The following is a 27,334-nucleotide window of genomic DNA, read 5'->3' as shown; positions in this document are numbered from 1 at the left end:
CCGCACACCGTGATCTAACAAGGCGCGAGGCCGTCCAATGGCGCAAACTACAAACAGGTAGCTTCCCACACCCCCTCTTATACAGTAAAATCTTTCCGCAACAAATAACACCTCGGTGCAAACACTGCTCAGCTCCGGCCACTCTCATACACATGGCGTGGACTTGTACGCACGACAACACAGACAAAACAAACACCCCAGAGTCGTGGGAGTCCCTCCTGCGTAGCTCCGAGCCAGCAGACCAACGTCGGCTCATCCAGCGTGCGGTGGAGGCCGCGGAATCCCAAGGGACCCCCGCCGACCTCCTCTAAGCCAGCGCAACCGGTCCTTGGACTGGTCCCCTCTTTTTGGGCGAAATAAAGAATTCACCACCACCACCCGTAGTGGATACGTGCCATAATATAGGGAGCAAGCAAGCAAATCGGCGCAGCGATATTTGTGCTCCAAATGAAATTGCACATTGCATGGACAAACAATCATCCCTGTGGCTAAAGCCCAGAGCCGAAGCCACGATAGAAAGAATAATTGGGGAAGGCAATGGAAGTCCCAAGGTGGCGAAATGGAGCCTCGAAAAGTATTTTTCTTCGTAGCGAGATTTTACGACAGAAAAAAAAGAAATTGTTAATTATCAATATAGCTACGCCCCTAACGTTTTCTTCATCTTTTGTATTAGTAGTATTAGTAGTTCCTACCTCTGACTACTTTCCATCGGCTCATCATTACTAGCATTACTGTATATATAATGAGTTCGTTTTATCAACTTTGCTTGCGTTGTTTATATACTTGATAAAACGTCCGCACTTTGATTACTGCTTCCACTATCACTATAATTAACCAATCTTCGCGATCATAGCCGGTCCTGAACTCTGGCGCATCCCACTGAAATATACGTTGGACATACGTAGGTAACCCCTAAACGATTTTCGAACTAAACTTGACTCTCTCCATTCCATATGTTCTGCTACTGCTGTATAAGTATAAGTAGTTTTTTTTTATTTGGGGGGGGGGGAGTAAATATTATCATCATCATCATCATCATCATCATTTCGCATACGGGCACTTTACCTTGCATCGTTAGGCCGAGCGAATGACGACTAAGTTTGCTGGTCTTTACCAATAAAGCTACAGCTGACACGCACGCACGCACGCACACAATCGAAGTATAGCGAAGTTTCGAGGATGGGAATCAAATAAAGACGTCCTTGTTCTTTCCCGGTAAACAACGACCTGTACGACGAGCACTTCAACCAGACCAAAGCCTCGCACCTGCCTCGACCATCGATTTCACTTGCTCGAATATGGATTTTGTTCTGCGCGAATAATGTCACCTCCTTCCGTCAGTTCGCCAGCCGCGTCACCGCTGCGCCGACCAACCCGAACGGTCCGAGGAAAATACCAGCGCAGCATGCGTCACTGGCGCCTCGACAGGGCCCGAAAGGACGCGCGCCTTCGTGAGGACGCCTCCGCAGCAAAAGGCACCGCTAGCACCACCCCGTCCCTCAAGGTCACCACCGTCATCAAGCAAGCAAGCGAGCTTGAGCGAGCGAGGCGGCAGCACCCACCGCCGCCGAGAGAAGCCCACTCACATCTACACCGCTTCCCCGGGCATTTGCGTCTCCGTTCTTCTCGTTATTATTATAATTTTTGCGTGTTATGCGAGAAACGAGCGGTTCACACGCGCAGGGCTGCCTGCGTAGCGCGCAACGGCGTCGTATATGCCGCCTTCACAAGGGTCCCCGCCGGCGAGGCTGCCAGCAGGCGTCGTCTATCAGGAAGCGGGATCACGCGGCTTCAAAGGGGGCGCGCCGTGCCCGATTCCCTATCGAAAAAACACCCACTCTCTTCCGAGGCAGCGAACGCTGAGCGATAACGCCGACGTGGCCGGGATGCATCTGGTTACAGACGCTCGTCGCTTCCTAAACTTCCGAGAGTGAGCCTTCGCTCGGGCTGCTGCCGCTGTCGTGGTGGGCTCACCGCGCGCGGAGGGCCGATCGCTCGCCGACAAAACCGAAGGTACTTGTACGCCTCGGTTTTTATTGGTCGAGAAATAGACAACCTCACATTCTGACGACGAGAAGAAGCGTCGTCCTCTCCGCTCCCATGCCTCTCGCGAGAGTTCGAGCTGCTCCATTCATTGCAAGCATGAACCAAACAGCCAAGCAAACGCTCAAAGGAGTACTCACATAATACTCTCGAATCTGATTTTTCCCCCGTTAAATGAAGGTCCTAGGCCCATGTACTCAAAAAATACTAGCAATTAAGCCTCAGAGCAGCCTAAGTATTTCAATTCATTAGCTTTTGTTCTCTTAGTTTCGTTTTCATTTTCCAGGAGGTTACTGCCGCTCGTCGCGAGGGCCGATGTAGCAACACAACATACGACAGAGCGAGCCGGAGCGACTGTCAAAACGTTGCTATGCCCTGCTCCTACGTGAACACATTATGCGTCGCGATATGTCACGACAAAATAGAAACGAAACCGACACTACGATGATGACATCATCACTGTATGAATTCTTCCTTGTCAAACTCACGAAGTCAGACCGTTACCAGCGCAGCGCGTCCAAAGAAAAACCGAGTTTCAACCGTGAAGTTTCGTCGGATTCGTACCGCTGGCGTTTTCCCGACAAAATAAAAATCGATGCATCGGACAACCACGTTCAAATCAGTCGCACTGATAATCCAAGTACTACCACTTAACTCAAGTACTATAGTCTCTGTTCTTTTCTACCATAAGCATTTCGCTATTCTGGTCCGAACATCATTTGTGTTTCATTCGCGAAGAGTGTGCTGCGCTTACACGCGGAAAGCAGAGAGAGCGATGTGTCCGTTGCAGAAAAAGGCACGGACACATCGCAAAAGGAGTGCACAGGACAAACACACTGGACAGGCGGCAGCCCTCGAGAAAAACGCTCCACTAGCAAGTCCGAGTTGCAAGCTCAGAGCTTGTCTTGCGAACCTCTCTTCTTGCTTATTCCAGCCTTTGTTCCACCCAACCACTTCTACGCTTTCGCGTCGTCTTCCGCGCTAGTTTCTCTTTCCAATTACGATGCACCGACTCGCCTTGTTACACTCGCGCACAACTTCCCGTGGCAATTAAAAGGAAAGCTACCAGGCGGAGCTTGTGCTGCTGCGCCAAGTAGTACGGCAGAGTTCGACCGCGCGCTCTTTCTTTGGGTACAGTTTCGGTTTCCTCGCAGTAGATGTCGAATCAGCGTAGCTTGCTACTTGCGAGTTTCGCATTCACCAGAACACCGGAAGAGGAAAGCGAAAATAACATTCAAATATAGCCCTGAGTGGTGTATCTCATGGTTTCGTTTATAGTGAGTGCTGTAGTAAGTAAGTCAGATGTTTATGCGACAATGAGACTGAGAATGAGACGCGAATGAAACAATAACTTCAGGAGCGCTGTCAAACGTGCCGCTTTGCTTGCGTTGTTGTTGTTGCTTTTTTTTTTTTTTTGCTTATTTCTAATAGCCGTAGCTTTCTCTATACATTGCCACAGAATGTCGTCCTCAAGTAGAACCACCTTTTAGGTGGTGTCCGAATCCAACACCCTGGGATGACTCCATCGGAGTCATCATCATCATCATCAGCCTATATTTATGCCCACTGCAGAACGAAGGCCTCTCCCTGCGACCTCCAATTACCCCTGTCTTGCGCCAGCTGATTCCAACTTGCGCCTGCTATTTTCCTCACTGCATCAGCCCACCTAGTTTTCTGCCGTCCTCGACTGGGCTTCCCTTCTCTTGGTATGCATTCTGTAACTCTAACGGTCCAACCATCTATGGGAGTAACGAAAGCCAACCTCGAATACCATGCGTCTATCTACTGCGGACGCCGGAAGCAATTGAAACACGTCACGGCCGCCATGTTTTCGACACCACCACACGTATACTCACGCCCAGCTTCGATCCGTTCTCGGCGCTGAAGCTTCGCCGGAGCGCCTTGAGTCCTCGCCGGAACACGCCGGCGGTGGAACGCCGCCGAGAGACGTGGACGCCGCTGCGCGACACGCTGTCGGCATCGTCTCGGCTACGCTGCTGTCGTACGCTGGGATAGCACAGCACGCCCTGACTGGTGGCGCCGCACAGATCCACGAAGCTTTGGCTGCGTCGTTCCAGTGGCAGGAAGTACGGCGCGAACGGACCATCGGGTTCGGCGGCCCGCGCCCACTCCAAGTCTTCGAGGCCGCTCGTCAACATCTCGACTGACATTGGCTCGGAATTCTTCTCGCGCGTCTACCGTGGGAAAGAGATCGCGGAGCTTAGAGTCCGAACGTGGACATCATGATCGGCTTGAAATAATCTCGATTTTTGGGGTTGCGTAGTGGAAAGGGGTCCAACAACATTTGGACGCGCTGTTCTTCAACGCCGTAAATGCTTCGATAACCGCGAGGAGTTCCGACATCAATCACGCACATGTACTGTCGGTTACAGATCACAGCGGTATCCGTGCAGTGACAGAAAGGCTCTCCGATAACAGTCACATGACGTAATCCCGCAGATTCTATTGGTTAAGAACGTTCTCCCGCATTCTGCAGGACTTCTCTGCGCGCTGGTCACAAAGTTCCTCACTTCTCAAACGCAGCAACACACCAGAGGCAGAACGCGCACCTGCCTTCAGCATTCCTGGTCTTCAAAAACACATTCCAGAGATCGACGGCTTGTGTTGGTTTGACTCCTTCAGTCGAACGGAATTCCTAAGTGGGCCGCAGTAACTCCACGCAGAAAGGATTAATGGGAAGGCCTTTCCACAACCACACAGCAGACCCTACGGCACGAACCTGCACGTCCACCGTAAACGCCAAAGGCCATCCAGATCCAATCACGATCACGACGTCAAGGTGACGATCGCAGCCACACAGTGAAACTGGACTTGACGCTACGTTTGAAAGCTAATAAAACGAAACAAACAACACGCCACACACAAACACACGGCTGAGTCACACGGCTTCACTCTCCGAATCGCGAGACTTGTCAATCGAGTCCTGGTACACCGCTTCGAGGACCGATGCGCGAGAGACTGCGATCTCTCGAGCGACGCTACGTCGACGAAGACAGATCGACGTACGTTGCGTAAGCGAAGGGATGTCGCGGAGGCCTGCCGACACCGTCGTAGAGGTGGCCCACGGGGTGTGCTTCCGCCTGTGTACGCGAGGTACCCGAACAGGCACACGCGGGAGGCGTCCTTGCGAAATGCGCGATCTCGCGCGAGAAAGAAGTTTACAAGCTCTCGAGAGGCGCGCCCAGGCGTTGGCTGAACATACCGGAATGTCGCGCGCACTCTTGCGCTCTTTTCAGCGTGCGACGTGATCGCAGTACCTGTGTATGTACATGAACAAGACGAACGGCTGCTCCGGCCTCGGATGGAATGCGCGCGACTGCGCTCTCACTCGCTATGAGGTGAGGTCACGCGTGTTTTTCTTGCTGGTGGGTGTCGGCCAAAAAACTATCCGACAGCTGTAATTGATACAATTGGCCAACGCGGGAGGGATTCGACGTTCGCAAAACAGACGGGATAGACAGGGACCTGACGTGAGACTGATGTCGCAAGGTGACGTGGCCGATAAGGCAAGCGAAAACACTGGAATGTGCGGGTCAATGAGATAAGTAAACACGCTTTGTGTGGCCCAACGGGTTTATCACAACACTCGCGTGGCAAAAGCCGTCCCGAGATGCCAGGAGAGGCGTTTCATGCAGCTCAAAGTTTCATTCATTTTTTTTTTTTTTCATCCGTCACTTCTCTATTCAGTCTTCCTTTCAGCTTGCATCAGACGCCAACAAAAGGTACCGTCCCCGTACAGTGCTAGAATCTCACGTATCTCGCCTTTGGAGAAAAGGAAACGGGACCGCTAGAGATCTCGCCAATGGTCACTACCTGAACAGCTGTCTTGTATGTGCGGCGCAATGTGGCAAAGCACAGCTTCTCGGCTACCTTCACCGATGGCCACGCGATAATATTTTCGGTCTTCTTTTTCTACCTGTTGTTATACACCTGTCATTATAGAAGACGTTCAGCCAAAGTCCTGTGAAGCTTCGCAGGGTGGCCGTCAGAGCAAGTCAAGTCGGTGCACGTTCACTTCTGCAGACTGGCAATCTTGCTCGGACACAGCCGCTCTTTCCAAGCTTCGTTATACCGGGGGCCTAACTGAAAGATAACCACACACCCGTCGTCTAGTCCGTTCACGCCATGGGCGCTGCAATACCTTCGGCGCTAGGAAAATCCATTCACGCGTTCAAATCTCGAGCTTCTATATTCCAGCTTGCCAAGGTGGAGCCACACGGCACATTGCATCCCAATGACGCTGCTAAGATGCGAGGATGTTGGCACGACAAAGGTTGACTCCTACAAATTTGGCTTGCCCGTCCAAGAATGGGCGGCGTTCGTGTTCTTGAGATGTCTCACAAGGGAGAAGGTTCACGGGGATAGGACCAAGTCTCGGCAGTTCCGGAAGATACACGACACAAAGTTTTCACGTCCTCCAGCTCGGTCTCAACGAAGACGCAGGCCTTTTTCGTAGCCTTGGTGAGCAACTCCTTCTCTCGAACCTTGCCGATGCGAAAATCGCCACTGCGTCGAAAACCCGTGTCGGTCCGTTTTGCCGGTAAATGTCGATACAGTTCACCATGAAATCCGAAGCGCAGAAGAAACGACGTCTTCCGTCACGTGAGCTCGGGAAGCGCGCAATACTCTTCAAGACGACACTGATCTCTTCAACTGGGATCACTTAAGACCGCCGCACTTCTCGAAGGTCACAGGTGCGCAACGCCGAGGTCCAAACAGCCCAGGACAGATCGATCGATCTGAAGCGTCAAAACAAACACTAGTCTTCAAGTTCCCGCTCACATCCGACGTTGAAAATTCCTGTCAGCCGCTTGCTCTAAATCAGTCATCCGACCAGAGAAACGGCAAAGTCCCGGAGGCTCACAAACTTGTTACGCGCACAGCTGTCGGCGTCCACATACACGTATCCCAACATCGATGCAAAACCGCCCGGGCGACAGCCTTCGTTTACCACGCAATCCGGTAGCCCCGACGTCCCGTCCGCCGATTCGTCTTCAAACTCGTCCCTTGACGCGTGTCCAACTCCAGAGCCTTCGCAGCAGCCTTCGGGACGACGCAGTTGCGTCGCATCAACGCCTCCAATGTCCAGGTGGCTCCGATCCACCCGTGGCCGATTCCGCTTCCAGCCCGGTCGCCACACACACGCGAGAGGAGCGCCCTTCCGAAAAAACAAAACCTCGACGCTGTATACTCGTTCGGACGGGAGGCGGGTGAGCGAGGGGTGAAGAACGCAGAAAACACTAAAACCGAAAGGGGTAGTGTTGCGGTGGGGCTAGGAGCCGGTTGCAGCTGGTCCCGCCCAGAAGCTTCAGCGAAGAGCGACACAGGGAGCTGGTGGGCACGACCGGTGACGGCTGCTGAAGCAGCAGGTGCGGGACGCACGATTGAGGCGCGCTTTGCCGCCGAAGGAGGCACGATCTCACGTGCACGGAACTCGGCGGCGAAGGAAGGGATCCTGGCTTATCCTTGCCCGCGTACGTGATCTCTCGGCGCTCTCGTAAACGAACGCGGGACGCGTCGTCGCCATTCCACCGCCCGCCGTCCATGGATAGCGGTGCGGGAGGAGGCGGTGGATGGCGCGACGGCGAGAGCGGTGCGTGTACCGCGTTTCGCCGTCGACTGTATGTATAGTCTGCGCGCGCGTTGTTGTGGTGGCGACGGCGGTGTTGCTCGTTGAACTCGGATGCCACTTCAACGATTCCATGTATACCCCGTGGACTTTGGCTGACCCTTCGCTTTATCAACGGGCAATGCGGTAGCCGTCGGCGCGCGCGCGTTGAAGCCGTATTGAAGGCCGAGGTATAGACACGACAGGCCGCCCAGCAACCCTTTCCTCCCTGAGCACGTCGGCGAAAAAGAAAGTAGCACGAGAGCCTTTGAAAGATGGAGAGATAGAAACTTTATTTACAAACGGTTAATCGAACGACCGGATCGGCATTGGCACTACGTTGCACGGCCGGACTGGAGTGCGAATAAATTCAGGCACGTCAAAAGAGAAAGAAAAACTACCCACAATCTATAGAGCATACTCTATGTATTTAAATGTTTCCCGGAAGTGGGCCAGGTCAAACATTACCTAACCATTCTTCCATTTCGTCGTGCTTCCTTTCACGGCTTCTTTCTAGCAATCATGTTTCCACAAGGATGGCGTTTCACGTTTCATGGCCGCACATGTCGGGATGTGAGAGTCGCCACGCAGTAGCACTTTTTTTTTTTTTTTTCGACGCGTGGGGTTTCCTGACGTGCAACCGAGACATCGATATCAGCGAGCACTGATTTCGTGCACTGGGGAGAAGCTGCGGGTAGTACCCCGGAAAATACGACACGCGCTCGAACACGTTAAACGCACACACCACACGAATGCGAGAGGTGTGTGTGTGTGCCCACGTGAATTTTCGAGAGCGCGCACCACAAGAGCGTAGGGGTCAAGCGAGAGGAGAGAAAGAAAAAAAATATACGAAGCCCTCCCACTTGCCGACGCCGGTTCCACTTCCAAAAAGCCTAGCGTGGGCGAGGTGCTCGCCTCCCAGAGGAGGAGGAGGAGGAGGAGGAGGAGGAGGAGGATGCCGAAACGCGGGGGCTGATGCCTCCTGTTGCTTTTGGGATTACCCTTTCACCAAACAGCACACCCTCTCCGCTGCGCCGGGACCTTTTTCCTGGTTTCTTTTTCAGCGACGCACAGCTGGTTTTTGTGGAAGGTCCCTGCACACAGCAGCTGGGAGTTTTCGGGCAGCGAGGGATGACTGACGCTCGGCAGAAGCGCGGCATTTCCGCATTTCAAGGGCAGTGCAGCAGCTTCGGCCCAAGAATCGTAATCAGAGAAGATCACGCGTTGAGCGATGTTTACCAGACGTTCAGGTGTGCAGACATTTGGGCTACTTGACCCGGTCGATACTGAACCTTAGTGCTGAACCATTACTTGCCCGTCCACAGGGATCGCAACTTCTCGCGACAGCAACATCTCACGCCAAGCACTAGCTCACGATCGTCGACTCCTGCACGCTCTCGTCCACGGTGGTGCTCTCGTCGCTGTCGTCTGCATGATCCCGGCATGCTATGCGTGGTACTCTCCTGACGTCATACAGAATGTGGCCTGTAACTGATTAAGCGACGCGGTCATGGAAATATAGACAAGGGCAGTGCGCATCGATCGTCTTTACCTATAACCGCGCCGCTTAAGCACTATAGTCCCAGTCATTGCACGGTATACCGTTACCCGAGGTATACCGTGCCTGCCCCAGATGTCGCGGTATCTTAGCACGACTTCACTAACGGCCAGCCGTCTAACCAAAGAAATCCAGCTTGCTTTAGTGAGCCACGAGGCAGCTCCACGGTGCGGGGCATGGGCCAGAAGCGCTGCTCCTATATCCACGAAGCAATAGATGACGTAGAGCTTTACCATTTAGAGAAACGTTGCGCTAGTTGAGTTTTCGCCGTGCTGTCGTGGCGCAAGGAAAATCACCTCACCGTACGGTTCGGCAAAACGGAGCAGGCACAAAGAGCATCGATTACCGCATACGGAAAGACACGGAGACTCAGCAGCGCTAAAACTCTCTAACGTCTACACGGGCCCCTTTACATTTTCGTTTATTATTTTTTTCGGTGTTCCGCACGATTCGGTACACCCCTTCCACACTAACAGCCGCAATTTCAGCTGCCTTCACTTTGTGATATCCCTGTACGATAGACCTTTCCGGAGCACTAAATCTACTTCTGACGATGATTTCATCTTGAAATCGCTCTCAGCGCGGTATACACGGAGCGGGAGGGAAAAAAAAAATAACCGGACTCATTTCCAAGGCCAAGAATGAGTGTTCGCCCATTCACGGAGAGTCAATTGACCTTCTTACTTTCAAACACGCCCCACCATCCGATCGGCAACAACGTTTCGAAAGCCTCCGCAGATCGACGGCTCGCTTTATTCGAGCAACCCGACTCGTAGTTCAAGGTCAAAGTGAAAAGGAAATCATCCGTCTCTTGAGCGAGCGCAGTGGTTGGGAGTCTCTCTCCGTTTTATGCCGGTGCTCATAATCCAAAACGACCTGCCTCGCAAACGACGCCGAGCCATTCATCCGTGAATTCAACCGGCGCGCGCATTCACGATAAAGCGCAGCCCCCCCCCCCCTTTCCCTCCTCCCCCAACCCCCTCTCCTCGTGCCATAAGCGATCTCTTGGGCAATATAACGACGACGACGACACCGTTCGCTCGCCATTGCCACGTTGCGCCGCAACTCACCCAAGGTCGCTGGTCAAATCATACGTTTGTTGCTGCACGAAAGAGAGACATATGTGCGGGCCATATAGCGATTTACGCAATAACTGATTCCGTAAACGTACGCTCGTTACGAATGCTAGGAGGTCACGAAGTAACCTCGGCTTCAACCGAGTTCCGTGCGCTAAGGGGGTGGATGCCGAGACTGTTCAGGTGCGAGAACACCATGCGAGCATGCGCGAGAGGGTTCTGCGCTGTCACGGCATTACGGCGGCGACTTCTGTGTTGACAAGAGACACTTGAGAAGAAAACATATAAAAATAAATCAGAGTGAAAGAGAGAACGAGAAGGCTGAAAACTGATAAAAAGTCGCGGCCACTATAGCGGGTTACATGCTGCATGGAATTACAGAAGCAGGAAGAACAGACGAAGATGAGAGAAACAACATCGCTCGGAACTAAAGGCTTACATCCGTGGAAAGACAACACCACCTAGACATAGCAGGGTAGGAAAGTCGACTGCTTTCAGCGGAGCCGGGAGTGCGAGATCGACTCAAAAAATTAACAGCATCGCACCACCGAAATAGTCGACGGCGCATTCTGTTTGCTTTTCATAGGAACGAAAGCTTGTGCGTGCTTTCCTCGGAGCGCTGCACGGAATTGCTGACAGGAAGCGTAAACCGATAACCCTATAGCAACCACTTATGTCACAGCACTGGTCCATGTGGGCTTCCTTTCAAGAAGCCCACATGGACACACGAAACAGGAATAACATCGATTGGTTAGCATCGATTGGAGTGGTTGTGCCCATCGAATAGCATCGATGGGGACAACTACCATTTCCCCACGTTTGAGCGCCGCCACCTACGGGGAGACGGTTTCATCTATGCATACATGGCGAATATATACGGCGAGTGGACGATCGGCCTTACACGCGCTAATGTGCCAGGCACGATTCGAGGCAGGCTTTTCCAGGGCCTCGGAACGGACCATCAATCATGGCCACTTATAATACGGCGGCGGGCTGGCCGAATGCGTGCGCACGAAATGGACGGCTTCCAGGCGGTGATGAAACGATGCCCCACAGCATCGTCTCGATATAAACGCCACGTCCATAAGATCCGCGCGGTATTTGCATGATAATCATATACAGGCGCGCCATAAGCGCTTGGTGCTGAATTTTATTTGCCTTTCAATGGCCTGGCGAGTTCCAATCGTCCTGAATTTGCACAACATGGCCCGCACTCACACAGATAACTCTCTATGATTAAAAAAAAAAAACTAAAGAAATAATAGCAATCTAAAACGAGTGAAGTGATGCAGTGAATCGGCATTACACAAAGTCGTAGTCGAGTGGCTGACCTTTGCTTTATTGACAAAAGCCCCGATATGCAAACGGCACAAGAAGTGGGCCTTTAACCTTCATTGTAATACATTTTAGCCACCCTGTGAGCGCACTATACTGGAGCAAAGGGAGTGCTGGCAGCTCCTTTTTTCGAAGATAACTGCCTGCCCTGTGTTTCACTCCGTTCAACGAGCGTATAGTTCTACTCCTTTTATGAAGTATGCGCCCACTCTGGCCAGAGTGAATGCACTCAACACAGATGAACGGGAATCCTCTGAAATGAGGTTAAGATGTACGACAAGGCACCCGATTCAGTTCAAATGGGGTAAAAATAATTTTAATTTTAATTATTTTTTTTTCTGTGCCTTACCACGTACGCTTTACTGGAGCGAGGAGGAGAAACTAAAACGGCAACTATAGCACCGCGAACAGGTGGGCTACCGAAGGAAATATAAAGACACAACTAGCACTTAATTTCCAAATGTTATCGTACTTGAATCAATGTCCCCAAGAATATAAGCGCAGTTGTCCTGTTCGAATCTTGGATACACACAAATATTGGTCTTCTCCCAACCTCTCGAAGTGTCATCTTCCCATCCTTAAAGCTAAAAGTTCCATCAAAAGTTTCCCGCTCTGAGGCGACAGTATTGTGCTGCCTCTGGCTCGGGGTGGCATATACAAAGGCATACTCGTTACGCATTGGAATTCGCAACTCAAATGAACTGCAGGGGGCGCTGCGAAAATTGGCCGCGTCTGGCTACACTGCGCAACATGGCGGCTATAGGGAGGTCCCCGCGTCGCCGCAACCGCTGTGTTTGATGTGCAGTACACTGTAGTTAGATAATTTTCGTGCAGTGTGATGCCGGTTTGCGCCGTTTTGTGGAAGGAAAGCGAGTAGTTTACGCCGACCAAATCATTTTAGCCGATCTGAGAGAGGCACAATTGGTAATGAGGCTGAAGTCGCACGGTGTGTGCAAACATCTGGCGTGACAGCGGACCCGCACGAGATTCTGATGAAAATCACCGATGTATTCTTTAACCCATTGGTCGTGGAACCAAAGTACTCGTGCACTGTTCGATGGTCAGAAAAGTACAACCACGTTTCTGCTGCTTTGATTCAGTGTTAAGGCGCGGATAGATAGTCCGGTGTTTCGAGCGTGCGACAGCGACCGGCGAAGTTGGATACGTCACGCTGGCCTCGCCAGGATTGCCGAAATCTTACAACCTGCTCAGTTTCGCACGTTTAACATGGCCCGCAGAAGCGCACCAACTTGCTCGATCAGCTGTTGCCACTGTACATGCGGATAAATGCGCAGCCGGCACGCACTTTCTCATTGTTGTTGCTTAACATTTTAGTTCGGCGAAGGCGCAAACTCTGCACGCTCTTTTCAGTCCAGAGAGCAAGCGAACCTAAAATCAAGCTTTGCACTTTATCGCAAGCATGCACTGTGAATCTGTGGTGAACCTTTCCCGCTACTTTTGCGTTCCTGTTATCTATATTACATTCAAGATTTGCACAACGTGACTGGTGCTTCGCTTAGCTGTAGTTATTGTAGTAGTCGGCGCATTGTTTCCCTCGTAGAGAACAAAACGATAAATAAGAAACCGAAACATCTATTACTACAATAAAAACATTTGCACACCATGTAAGTACATGTATGGCTTGTGCTGCGTGGCCTGACCATGCAATGATTACTACCCGCTGTCTACGAACATGTCGCTTATGGCTTTTGTGTAAACTAATGAAATAAAACAAATGTTTCTGTGCAAATTAATGTCAACTAAGCTATTGTATTATGAATCTAATTAATTTTCCATATTATTCTATAATTTACGTATCCTGCACTTTAAGTGGCCAAAACTGTGTTCGCCTCTGAACTGCCAATTTCCTTCAGACACTGACCGACGTTACCCGGGAGTACCTGAAACTCCGATGTACTGATTTTCGCTGATGTACCATACTCCGTAGTTCCACGTTGTGCGCCGCATGTATCCGATATAACAGCTTTAATGAAGGAAAGCTTGAGTACCACGGCGACGTTTGCATCATAAACTGCATTGCCATGCCGGCTATCACATGAAACTGCATGTTGCAGCACGCATACGCCGAACGTTATCACGATGGCAGTAACAACCTCAACGCAAACTTCCTGAAGTTCGCTGTAGCGCTTTACTGCAAACATAGTACAAGCAACAGGATCGCGTTCTCTTCACACAAACAACAAACCGACCCTCGCCGAAAAAAAAAGAAAGATAACTTTCTCGAGCAAGATGTTGGGAACACAGCTATTGCCGTTGTCGCAGCTTTGCTGTGATAAGATTCGCAATCCATGTGGCTCTTCGGCGCCGCAAAACTGCAAAACGCAGTATAATTCCAAGTTTCGTAGATGGTAGCGCGCACCCGATCGCAGTGCGAAGGCTACGGACGGAGCGTCTGCTCCGACGCTCCGACCTCCGTACGAGGTTTCCGGCGCTCGCCGCTAGGTGTCGCATGAATTGCTGGAGTCGCGAATAGGGGATACGCCCACGTACAACTCTTGTGGAACCAGAGAAACGCCTGAACACGACTTATGTCTCTGTCCCTAGTACGACGTCGAGCGTGAAGCTCTCCGGACAGCATTGAAACGGCTGGACTCTAGACCATTTCCCAAAATGAAGATCCTTGGGCCATGGCCGTACGCGTCGATGGCGCTGAAAGCAACGAAATCATTGTTGCACTACCTCAAGTCGACAGGTCTTGGCGACCATCTGTAGACTTCGTGCGAAGTTTCAAATGTCTGCGAAGCTGTGCTCTCACTATCTCCTTTCTCGCTTTTTTTCATCCCCATAGCCCCTTCCCCCAGTGCCTGGATAGCAAACCGGACGTACGTCTGGTTAACCTCCCAGCCCTTCCTCTCAAATTCTCTCTCTCTCTCTCTCTCAAATCTTGGATCAAAAATATCATAGCGGCGAACCCAGCAATCACGAACCCGAAAGGTCGGGCTGGTTAGGTGAAATTAAGCAATCCCGAATCCAAGAAGTCGGGGTTGAGTAGGATTACCGGACTGGAATCACGTCGTCCCGCGTAAAAACCAGCAAGTCCAGTCGGGTCGCGTCAACCAGCCTGCCCTGCACGAGGTGATGGCGTAGGCGAGTTGACCCTATTCGACCCGACCGTCTTCATCCGCCCGTTTCAGAACGTGGATGTGTCGCATTGATCTGACAACCGGGCAGTCGAGTCATCGAAAGCGAGCGGAGAGCGACGCCCTCCTGTGTCTGACACGATATATGGCCTCTGAGATCGGGCGTTGCGCGCTGTCCAATCTCAGGGGCCATGCGCCATGACAGAGAGTTTGCCTGTACAAGCGTCAGGGGTCGCGACAAAACACCTTGTTGTACCCGATGGTAGGAAACCTAGATATGCCCACGCGCGTAGGCTTGTGTATGTATCACACCTATCGGTTTCATTCATGCATGGTATCCCAGATTGGGCTGCGGATGCTCGAGATCTCGAAGGCCATGCTTTATACGCGCACCATTCTCGATGGCAAGTTCCATGATCGCGACTGGGCTAAACGTTGCACAACATCGGCTAGCGGACTACAAAAGAAGTACGCGTAGAATTCCATACGCTCACGGTGACGTACAGCCTTCAAAACCAAACACTGTAAAATTCCGCAATGTTCTGTCATTCCAAACAATCTGTGAGGGAGTGGCCGTCTCCGCAAGGCCAGCCAGAGCAGTCCAGATGGCAAATGCATCAGGGAGGAAAAAAAATATTTAGAAAAAATTTAGCTGGCCGAGATTTTCCAAATAATAATAATAAATAGTTTAGGGACCGGCCGCCTACACACGTGTTGTCCTGGACAAAAATATGCGAGCTTCTTCGTTCTCTTTTCAGAAGCCACAAAAAAAGTATATGTATACGCGAGGCACATACAAATTGTAGTTAAGGCGAGCTAGTTCTGATACGTATAAAACACAGCAGCGCAAGAGAGCAAAACATGGTATCGATCGATACAACGAATCATTGCAATCGCTGCAATAATACGGCGGTTCTGTCTTCCGGTTGAGCGCACGAGGTCACCTGGTGATTAGTGACCTATAACGCAGTCATTAAGTTAGAAATGTTACACATCCTTCGCTAACACGCTTCCTTTTCAATGGAAAGGGGGCTCGTGAATCATTTCATCCTAGAACGAGAATAAAGGAATTCCGCAGTAACGGGTTGAAAGTCGAGAAGAACAGCGTCGGGGCGACAGTATTTCGTCACTTTGTCTTGTCTATTTTCACTGTAAGCTATTCACGCATCCCTTTTCTTTCTTTATTTATTTTTTATTTATTTAAAGTACCGACGCCAACTTTCGCGTTCGGCAGGTCCATTTCTCACTCGAGGTCTTTCATCCGTCGAAACGTGCGCACCGGAACAAGCACTGCACGCGTTCCTCGGGGCCGAGAGATGTCTGCTCCTTTCGGCACCGAATTCCAGCTCCCGGAAGTCTAAGTGCTGAAATGCAAGTTGGCACCCTCTCCCGTTCCTGCTTCTGTTTTCTCTTTTCGGGCGTGCGTTCGCCGCGCCTTAGCCTCCGCACTTGCATTTCCTTCTTTATCCTCACTTCCCCCGAAACACTCCAGCAAGATAGATGAAAGGACCACTACTTGTACAAGGACCGTGGTAGCAGGACAAAAATATAAAGGAAGAAAAGTACAGCGCGGATGGCGGGCAACGACAAATGTGAAAACTCACCTGAGCTTCCGAAAACACTTCGGCCGGGGAAAACGTCTTCTGGTCGGCGCCGTCTGCGAAAATGGGAAAAAAGACGAAAAAAACAAGCGTTAGGGCTAGCGAAAAGAGCAGACGACGCGCTAGTCGAGCAGACGACACAGCTCGCATCACGGCTACTACCAGACGACACGGGTGGCGACAAGCGCGCGTGGAAAATAAAAACATAAAACTGCAAAACGATGAAAGCGGTAGGCGGAGTCGCGACGAGGGTCGTAAGAAGACCCGTTCTCAAAACAAAGCTATACCTACGGAATGAAACACAAAATAAGTGTGCAAAAAGGAAAAAAGCCAAAACTTAAAAGAAACAGCTCGTCACAGACAGACGGGAGCGAAAGCAGACATGGCCTTATACATCACGTTGCGAACTCCCTCGCCACCGTCTCCCCACCCCAGCTCACGTGTAAACCGTAACTCAATCTTTCGCCGGGGTTATTTAGCGCCGGCCGGCTCCGGCGACGCCGCGACTGATGTAGCGAGAGAAAACGCGCAAGGGCTCAGCCGAGTTGCCAGTAGCACGAGGGGTGGGGGGGTATGGGGGTCTGGTTTATGTCTCCGGTTACTTTCTACACCACAGAGTTATGTACTGCGTTTCTTTTTGTACAGTGTGTCACGGGCCTTTTTTCTCTGCGCAGATTATTTTTTTTTTTTCTCGCGTGGGATCACAACGCAGCTTGAGCACAATTAAAAAATACTTCAAGGAATTCGGTGTGCGAGGAAGCCAGGCTTGCTTCCACACGTCGCACATTCGTTCCTCATTCTGGCGATGATCTTGTTAACTCATGAAGCTGTCATCGCTGCTACACTCGGTGCTTCAGAGTAATTACTCCTAGGCTCATTTTAAAGCAGCTATCAATTAATTACTCCGCGGCACCTAGTATACTCGGGGCCAAGAGCATTAGCTACACGATCACAGAAATAACCAAGCCGCGTAAGCTTCGATGGTCTGCAAGTCGGCCCCGGCCCGTCTGCTTACAGGATTGCACTTCGTTGCAATCTCCGATATGTTACACATACTTTATGCTTCCCAGTTAAAAGTAAAAACGTCGTACCCCACTCAAACGTTTCGTATCCATGTCCAACAATTTCATATATCTTTCGTGTGCTGCTTTCCGTATAATTCTTATGGAGTATGTATGGATTCCATACAAATTTCGTTTACCTTTCGTAGTAATCGTACGGAAATCATACGGAATTATGGGAGTGGCATACGGAACGTCGCAGTAGGGCAGTTTATTATTATTTTTATTATTTTACAGTACCCCAAAGGCCCTCAAGGAGTACTACATATAGGGGGAGGGAGCAATACAGAAAAATTGAGGCGAGCTCTATGGAATACAAATATTAGCCAATGAAACCAAATACACAAATAAAACAGACGGACAAGTGAAGGGAAGTCGTGAGAAGTACAAATAGGAAACCGCAACACATTAAAAACAAACTAAATACAAAATCGATTGCAAAAACAGCTACACATGGTGGTAAAAGACCAGCGTACTACACCGCCAATTTTTTTATATTAAAGGCACAAGAACACACACAAGAAGAACACAAGGAGAAATGGTATAAAGTTTAAACGCGGTCTATTCGCAGTTTAGGCTATAGGTTTGAACAGAACAATAAAACAAGTAACATTTACACTGAGCGTTAAAAAAAAAAAGTGCGACACAAACATTTAAACCTATTCTGGGCGCAAAAATACTTCGAATGGAAAGTTGCAAAGTCAAACCAGCAATATTGTATAGTGGCAGGTTATTCCATTCATCTATTTATTCTCAGAGGATGAACGAATTAGCACAAAGTATTGAGCGAAAATAAAGTTCATACGTTTTATCTTGAAAGAATATTCTTTGCGTGGAAAAAAAAAAAAAAGCTGCGGGTGGTTCGAAGATCCGGTGAACGTACGCACGGGTGATTGTAGGATTTGTGCAGTAGCGAAACGCGAGCAACGATATGTTATAAGTCGTCTATCTAAGCGGGAGTTTTTAGTGCAGAAACATACTAGCGCAGGGTGAACATTACCAGTCATCGCTTAATCAATCGCTTATTACCAGTGTCCTGAATTTGCTCCGTCACCCCAGTATGCCATGACGTTATATTATGAAAATTTACGGACTAGCCCAATCCATCACGCTTCAGCGTGCGGTAACTTCTGCTGCGATTTGTCAGTGTGACAATGCTCAGCCCTGCAGCGCAACTGTTATTGTTTGTATTATCCGGAACACTGCGAACCCCCGTTAATTAAACACTCCTACGCTTACGTTTGTAGAAGACACAACGGGTACGTATAACGTGCTACGAATAAAAGAAAAAGAATAAATGTATAGAGAACCCGCAAGCTAGCTCGCCCACAACGCCGGACGAAGCTGCGCTACGCTCAGTCATAAGAGTTCAGTAGAGAATACGGCTTTTACAGTTTTGCTCAGAATGGCCTGAAATTACGAAGAAAATGCACCTCTCGAAAGAAGAGAAAACTGCAGAAATGCCGGACACGCTCCACCAATGCAAATGCTTGTAATTCCTGTAATTTTCGTACCGATCGCAAACCGGCACAGCCGCTTGACCCGTTTGCGCAGGTTTCGTAGTCAAAGCAGGCCGCGAGAGCGCGCCTACTACGCCGATAAAGTATGGTGGCGCCATCTAGTAGTGCGAGGACAAATCGCTGCACGCCGCGCGCCGCTTCCGGGATCACTACCCTGGCCAACTCAGGATCTCTAAGGCATCCTTCTTGCGCGCCAGTTTCAAATCGACGGCACGCTCATTCCTCAACAGTCTCGCCAGCCACAGTGCACACAGTAGTCGCATAGGAGGAGTCTGCTGCAACTTAAAACCATCTTCACCTCATCCAACGAAGCTTCACACCGGCACGCTTGCAGCCGTTTCTTAGGAATGTTTACGTACTTGTATATATATATATATATATATATATATATATATATATATATATATATATATATATATATATATACAGGGTGTCCCAGCTATCCCGCAGCACGATTTTAAAAAAGAGGAACGGCGTTACGCGAAGCCAATCTAGTGCGTATTGTTTCCAGTACAGTGTACAGTGGAGTAGCCGCCAGTAATTTTTACGTTACTGAGGTTTAATTACTTAATTGTAATTAATTATCCAACTCGAGAAGTGCTGTTCTAATTATGAAAGTGTCAATGAGAAAGTTGTAGAGCAACATGAAAAACTACCGATACAGCTTTCTGTTGCTGAATACGCGCCACATAAATGTGTTTTTCCGAGCGTGAAAGAAGCCCCCGCAAATACACGCAAAGTGCCTCGAGCGGCCAGTCGTGCGGCAATTCTGCGTGTATTTGCGGGGGCTTCTTTCACGCTCGGAAAAACCCATTTATGTGGCGCGTATTGAGCAACAGAAAGCTGTATCGGTAGTTTTTCATGTTGCTCTACAACTTTCTCATTGACACTTTCATAATTAGGAACAGCACTTCTCGAGTTGGATAATTAATTACAATTAAGTAATTAAACCTCAGTAACGTAAAAATTACTGGCGGCTACTCCACTGTACACTGTACTGGAAACAATACGCACTAGATTGGCTTCGCGTAACGCCATTTCTCTCTTTTTTTTTTTAATCGTGCTGCGTGATAGCTGGGACACCCTGTGTGTGTGTGTGTGTGTGTGTGTGTGTGTGTGTGTGTGTGTGTGCGTGTGCGTGTGCGTGTGCGTGTGCGTGTGCGTGTGTGTGTGTGTGTGTGTGTGTGTGTGTGTGTGTGTGTAGCCCTGCAGCATTCTGTAGCAATGAGCTGTTCCTGTATGCTTTTGTCCTCACGCATTCCCGCTCGGGCATCAAATAGCGAGGCCTCGAGGCCGCAGCAAGGACTCGTAGCGCCATCTGGCGGACGAGCCGCGAAACACTGCCGCCACGAAGAAACCAAGGCGAAGGAAACGGCACCACCGCTAGTCCCCCCTTCCTTTCTTCTTTTTTATCGATCTCTGAAAGAGGTCCGCATAAACTGCCACTTATCCTCGCACGCGAGGTGCAGGTTTAAAAAAGAATAACGAAAGAGAGAGCTAGATGGCGGGGCCAGCTGGATTCCGCAGCGACCGCCGGCGGCGAAGCGGCGTCGATCGGAAAAAAAAAAGCGCGCGGAATCCGGAGAAGAGGAACGCTAACGAAGCTGACGACAGCGCTCGAGCATTTCGGTTTTTTTTTTTTTTTTTTTTCTTTTCTGAAGTCACGGCGTTAACGACGACTGTTAATAAGCGTTCGTCTGACTTTACCTACAGAGACGGAAAGATAGCGATAGAGGTAACTACGACAGCCATGCTAGTAGAGCCTTCGTCTCGCGCCCCCAGATACAAAGCTGCTGGCCTACAAAATGCTTGTTAGACCAGCGCTAGAGTACGCCAATATTGGTTGGTTCCCGCACACAAAGAAACTTATTGCAAGAATGGAGGGGGTGCAGAGGAAGGCAATACGGTTCATTCACAATTTCTTTATTACTTATTTATTTACAAATACTAACATCTTGCATAAGCAAGACATAGCAGGAGTGTTGAAAACAAAGAAAGATTAACGTACATAATTGGGTAGTTTAATAACAAATTGATCAAGAGGTAAACACAAGCTAGCGGACTCTCCGTCTGAATTACAACAGAAAGCTGGGTTTCATTATTTGCACTGCAAGGTCGGGCAAAACCAGCAAGACTAAAATTTTTGTTTCAATTAATTCATGGTGACATAAACATTAACACGTCTAGACTAACTTCATACATTCGTTCTAAACCAACACGCTAAAGGCACTCTAAAACACTTAATGAATACAGTTTCAACTCAAATTGCTTCAAATATTTTTATTTCCCTCAAACCATAAGAGAATGGAATCAACTTAGTCCTTGTGTTACTAACGCTTCATGTTTAGTATGTCCTTACCTATGGTGGGAATGGATGTACAGGCTGAGCCCCCCCCCCCCCCCCCCCAGCTCCTGATAACTTCTTTTTCCTTTTTTTTTCTTTTTTTAATAACTTGACTGCATCATTGCGCATCCTACCATTGTAATTGTCGTAATTTGTAGCCCTGTCGTGATTTGTCGCATTGCTACTACTGATCATGCATTGAAAACTTCAGCGTTTTGCATTATATAAATTATTTGATTGTACTCTTTTGAATTTATATGTATTCACTCCCTCCTATGATCTTTTGTGAGATCGGCAGTATTGCTAAATAAATAAATAATAAATAAATAAATAAATAAATAAATAAATGCCAGCGAAAATGTCATCGAAGTCAAAATTTTATCGTCACTGTAGCCACCGAAACGCTGTTAACTTGCTATCCTTCGCGATGTTGCTGCCTTCACATCGCGAGAGGCGTGGCTTATAGACGAGACTGACTCACCGGTATTAACGGTTCAAACAAGCACAGCCGCTCGCTGACACAGGCGCCGAAGTGAAGGGCTTTCGAACAATGCGTGTCATCGAGACTATCTTTACGTGCACAAAAATAAAGAATCGGCGCACAAGCATTCTTGCATTGAACCTCCATCGTAATTCGCTCACTCCGCCGGTTATCGAACGCGGGGCCTCGTGCTTAGCTGTTGAACGTCACACGTAGCCACTCAGCCACCGCTGCGGGTAGGTTTATTCAAAAGGGAAAGTATATTCTTTTCGAACGTTTCCACCACGGTTAGGGAGCCTCCAGAACGCGTGCGTACATGGTAATTAAGGCCACAGCTGAACATTTGCCGGCGCAGGCTCGCTGTTTTCACCGCCGCTAGATAACAAAGCGGACGTCACCGCTTACGTTCGGTCTCGGTATGCACAGATATAATTTCATGGTTTCTGCGAAAACAAAAAATTAAATACAAAGGGAAATAAAATAAAACTAAAGCATTGTGACGAATGTGAAAATGTAGCAGCACCAAAGAACACAGCGAGAAAAAACTGCGCAAATTAGGTCTGCACAGGCCTTGCACCCCAAAAATGTCGTCACTGCTCCTACTACATCAGCGGGGCCAAAGCACTCAAGTGCACTCGCACCTCCTGCAAAGAGCCGCGCAGGTTGCAAACAGGCGACAAAAAGAAAACAAAAGGGAAAAGAAGAAAAGGAAACAAAAATACAAAGGAGAGGAAAGCGTCGTTTTCTTCTTATTACATTCTTTCTCCCAGTGAATACATTCTGCACTGAAATTCCATCCCCGGCACCGTGGCTTAAAGAATAAATAGGCGCAGCTGTTGCTACAATGCGTGCGTTCCGCTCCAATGCGATCGCTCAAGCCTGAACATCTACACCGCGCCTACGTAAATGCGTGCAGTACTGACGAAGCCAAAGTTGCACGGCTCTAATAATAAGATTGGTGAGGTAGAGCGCTCGCTTGGTAAGCCAGAGTTTAGGTTTACGATCAACGAGTAGATAACGAAGCAACGACCACTGAACGAAATTACAGCGACCCGACTGCAACAGAAAGCTATAATGAGGGTCTATGTATATACATTGCACGGTTGCTTCAAAAAAGCAAGCTTCGAAGTCGATCAAAAGGGCTTCCTCATACGAAAGTCGAGAGAGGGCGCCTACCAGCACCAAAATTCGAGACACATACTAAATGGTCAAAAACGTTGAGAGAGTTGCTCATGGTCAATATAGGTAACAATAGGCTGTATATCTAACTTCGGTACAGCTGTATTTAGGGCTATTGCATCAACATTGACCAGCTGCGTAAAACTATTTCATATAAACGAAGTGCAAAACCAGACCAGGCTGGCACTATGTTCTATAGCGCAGTGTTAGTTAACGCCTCTGGCAGACGCTATAGCTGTAACCTCCACAGTGCTGTACGGATTTAGCGTCACAGCGGCCAGTAACGTTCAGCTTCGTGGCGACAAAATTTGAAGGGAGTGGGAAGGAAACGTTGAAAAGGCGGCGGCTCAGCTCAAATGCGTCACACAATGCAGACGGCGAAAAATAAATGCGAGAAGCTAAAAAAAGAAAAAGAAGCAGACGACAAACAGAAGACAAGCAGAAGACCAGTCCGACCGGACGTCGTCTGCTCGCCATCGTCTGCTCGCCGAGTGTTGCGAGAGCCATTTTGCTTTATCCCGCGTTCAAGCAGAATAAAAATCAGAAAAAAAAAGTAAAGCACACAGCGCGTTTAGGAACGCATCGACGCGTCGCCGAGGTCGGCGTGCTTTCGCCTTCCGGTCAAAACGAACGGAGGTCGTCGACGGTTTACGCGCAGTTATTATTATCGTCATTATTACTCGGCCTAAGGTAACGGCGTCGACGTGTACCTATTTCCCAAGTGGACCCAGGCTGCTCACGGCCGAAGCTAGCAGCGAGAGGAAAAATAACAGAGAAGCCGGGGGTAAATGCGAAACAGAGACGGGCAACGCGGAAACAGAAAAACGTGTAAAAAATCGAACATTGTGAGGGTAACTGAGGGCGAGAAAGGGAAAAAAGATATATAGAGAGATAACGACCGAAGAGACAAGCGTGCTGTGATGAATAGATCACACTGAATGACTGCAGACAACGACCGTCAGAACTCTGGCAGCAAGCGGATACGCCGCATAGGCGAAGGTACGTGCGGTCTATCGTTTCAACGGAAACTGAGCGGCGAATGGCGCCTAAAGGTCAGAGCCATGTGGAGATAAGAGACGGTGCGAGCGAGCGACGAGCGCGGTTGTTGGCAGCGTAGAAGTGCGCCCCCCCCCCCCCCCCCCCGCTCCCTTCGGCGCTGGCTTACCGCTGCCTTGCTTACGCGTGGGAGAGATAAGAGACTGTGCGGACGAGCGACGAGCGCGGTTGTTGGCAGAGAAGTGCCTCGAGATTGAGTGCGTTCGCTCTCCGTGATAGCGGGCGTCCCCGCACATACGGCGCGCGGCGAAGATTTTATCTATACGGGGCGACGGCGACGGCGACGGCGACGACGACGGCGACGGCGACGGCGACGGCGACGCCGACGGCAGAAATGGTTGAAGTGTCCATACGAAACAGGGCGCAATCACGCCATCTTGCGAAGCGAGGGCATAGAAGAGAAGTGAGTGGGAAGGGATCAAGCAAACCGACACTCCGTGCAGGCTCGGCTGCCACCACCACCTCGACAACACGGAATGGGTGTGAGCACTTTTGGAGCGCCGCTGCAGAGCGGTCAGCGCGGTCGCCCGGCTATTACGGCACAGCGTCGGGCGTTGATATCGCCCCCAAATAGCGCGCGCTCCGCCAAACGGTGATGGAGTCGCGCTATTTGCACTGGGGCTGCACCCGGGACTGTGTGTGTGTGTGTGTGTGTGTGTGTGTGTGTGTGTGTGTGTGTGTGTGTGTGTGTGTGTGTGTGTGTGTGTGTGTGTGCGTGCGCGTGCGTATATATATATATATATATATATATATATATATATATATATATATAGAGAGAGAGAGAGAGAGAGAGCACAGCGACGGTGCAATCAAATCTCCTCCGGGTGTTTCCGTCGCTTTTAGAAAGTTGTTCGAGAGACAGCATTCCAGTGTCTTTTTTGTCGAATGTTTATATTACAAAACCGGGAGGGACGACAGCGCATACAGTCGAACCCGGCTATATCGAACCCACATATACCTGATTATTTTGTATAACGAACGGCAGTAAAATCGCCTTGAAAATTTTTGTGATCCCCTTCAGAGTCGATATATCCGGGTTCCGACTGTATTCCTAATCTTTTCAAAGTGCTCACGTGGTCATCGCCGAAGAAAACAGGCCTACGAAAACTTTCGCAGCGGTCACAATTTGCTTGCGGGGACTTTAGAAATTCCCATTCGCTCTTTTGCGAGAACAGCTTATCGATATTACTAGTAAACGAAGACAGCAAGTTATATGCCAATCGGTAAAAGCACAGTAGGGGAGGCGTAGGCTGTAAATACAGTTTTTCTGCAACTACGAGTAGTAGTAGTAGTAGTAGTAGTAGTAGTAGTAGTAGTAGTAGTAGTAGTAGAAGAAGAAGAATAAGCAGGAACTGCAGAAGGTGAGATAGTGGTAGTAAAATCACAGAAAAAAAGGCCCTCACTGCAACAACTCTCGCACTTACGTGCTCGTTTCATGCATTACTCATAGTTGGTTTGACCGTCTATCTATCTATCTATCTATCTATCTATCTATCTATCTATCTATCTATCTATCTATCTATCTATCTATCTATCTATCTATCTATCTATCTATCTATCTATCTATCTATCTATCTATCTATCTATCTATTCGTTTGCTTCCTCAGTCGCGTGTTAGTTTATTCAGATTCAAAATCACGACGTGCACCGATCAGTTTAGTCACAGCTTAGCAAGGTGAATTCCATCCATGTACCTGTTCAGGGCGCGATAACGTAAAGCCATCCTTTCTGATTCTATTCCATTCGTCTGACGTTGAATTTACGTAGCCGCCGACGCAAGCGTGGAGGAGAAGCCGCGACGCTTCTTGAACGGCTCAATCAAACACTCTCCTCGATTCCAGGTAGTATCTTATGTTATTTCTTGTCGCAGAGAGAGAGAGAGAGAGAGGGGGGGGGGGGGCATATAGCAACTACATGTTGGTCAGAAACGCTTAATGAAAGAACTATATCGCGCGCTAACGGAAGCACTTTTTTTTTTTTTTTTTTCACAGTTTCAACGCAAGAGCGGTTGCAACACACTTCACAACATGGCAAATCAGTTCTGCGGAATCCCGCAAGGTGAAGGAAGAATCATAAAAATTTGTAGGACGCTTAATCTTCGCCTTTAAGAGTGGAACGCCATAGCATTCAAAGATCCCTGAATGCCTGCCAGGCCTCCCGGCAACTGCAGCTTTCTTTTTCTCCACCTTCGCCTCTGCGCGCTGCTACCGTTTTACGCTGCCGAGGAGGCGAGTGCCATCTGAATGGCGCTTTCGCAAGAAACATAGCCGGGCACGTAGCTGTTGGTATGGTAGATATGCTGGAAAAGAGGTTTGTGTTTGAGTTTCCTTGTAGCAGAATTACGTTTTCTCGTACATTAAAATTACAATCCGAAGCTATCATGTCTGAAGGTTGTAGTTAAGTCGCACTTTACAATTTTTCTGACGGATTTTACTTCGAGAAATTCAATTTCGTTCATCAACGCCTCTGCGCCACGCGGAGGGCCTGCGAGGTCGGGGTGGTTCGGGATGAATTTCTCCGCCACGGACGAAGGCGCTTACGCCGACATCGACGCCGGATTTTCTGCGACACGGGGCCCTTAACGCTGTCGCGTTAGATGGGAAATTTGTCATTCACCCGAATTCAGCGCGAAGCTACAAAGGAAACCCATGCCGGCTTTCCCCATACGGGTTTCTAAACCGATACCCGTAAGGAAATCCATACGGGTATGGGTTTAGAAACCCGTATGGGAAAGCCGGCATGGGTTTCCTTTGTGTATCTTCGCGCTGCATTCGGGTGGATGACAAATTTACCCTTCACACTTCACAACAAAAGCAAGTATTCTTCGTATAGAGGCATATGCGTCGATTCCGCATCTAATCCACGTCGTTCAGCACGCTCAAGATGGCGGCTCCTCTGCCACCATTTATCTGGGTCCGCCCCGCGGCTAATAACGCGAGAATCTCTCCTTCAGAAGGCGTGAATGCAACGCGCCTTTCGCTGACCAACCAACCAGTGGTGCCTGGGCGTGTTGAGAGAACAGGAAAGCACAACGGAGACAGCCCGAAGGCAATCGCGAATGAAGGGCGTCATCGATCGACCCCGCAGCTTCGATCTGCAAAAGCGACATCGGCATTTTCCTTTTCTCCGTGTTGTTAATTAACAACGCCCTCGGCTCGTGTAATCCTCGCGCGCGCGCTTTCTAGCTCTTCGCTTTGTGTCGCCGACGCCCGCACGTGCTTTGAAATCGGACGAAGGGCGCCGTCCGTTCCTCGCTGCAACCACGACACCCGCAAGCACGGAGAGGGGAAAAAAACATTAAAAGAAAGACAAGATTAACGATGACAGAAAGGCGAAGCAACGCGGACACG

General features: G+C 49.5%; 1 protein-coding gene across 3 annotated transcripts in view; it reads right to left on the bottom strand.

Moving 5' to 3' along the window:
* LOC119452904 (caskin-2) overlaps positions 1-27,334 on the bottom strand; it is a 341,285-nt gene that overhangs the window by 107,781 nt on the left and 206,170 nt on the right. For 2 of the 3 annotated variants that reach the window (XM_037714861.2, XM_049667374.1), the window contains one exon: positions 16,347-16,399. In XM_037714861.2, coding sequence (XP_037570789.1) covers positions 16,347-16,399 — 53 coding nt within the window. Of the gene's footprint in view, positions 1-3,899; positions 7,675-16,346; positions 16,400-27,334 lie in introns of those variants that run through there. The other variant, XM_049667375.1, reaches the window with a different exon arrangement.

Source organism: Dermacentor silvarum, chromosome 5, assembly GCF_013339745.2.
Source record: "Dermacentor silvarum isolate Dsil-2018 chromosome 5, BIME_Dsil_1.4, whole genome shotgun sequence".
NCBI classification, from domain to species: domain Eukaryota; kingdom Metazoa; phylum Arthropoda; class Arachnida; order Ixodida; family Ixodidae; genus Dermacentor; species Dermacentor silvarum.
Note: the sequence above shows the minus strand (reverse complement) of the source record. Positions and strands in the feature narration are given on the sequence as shown.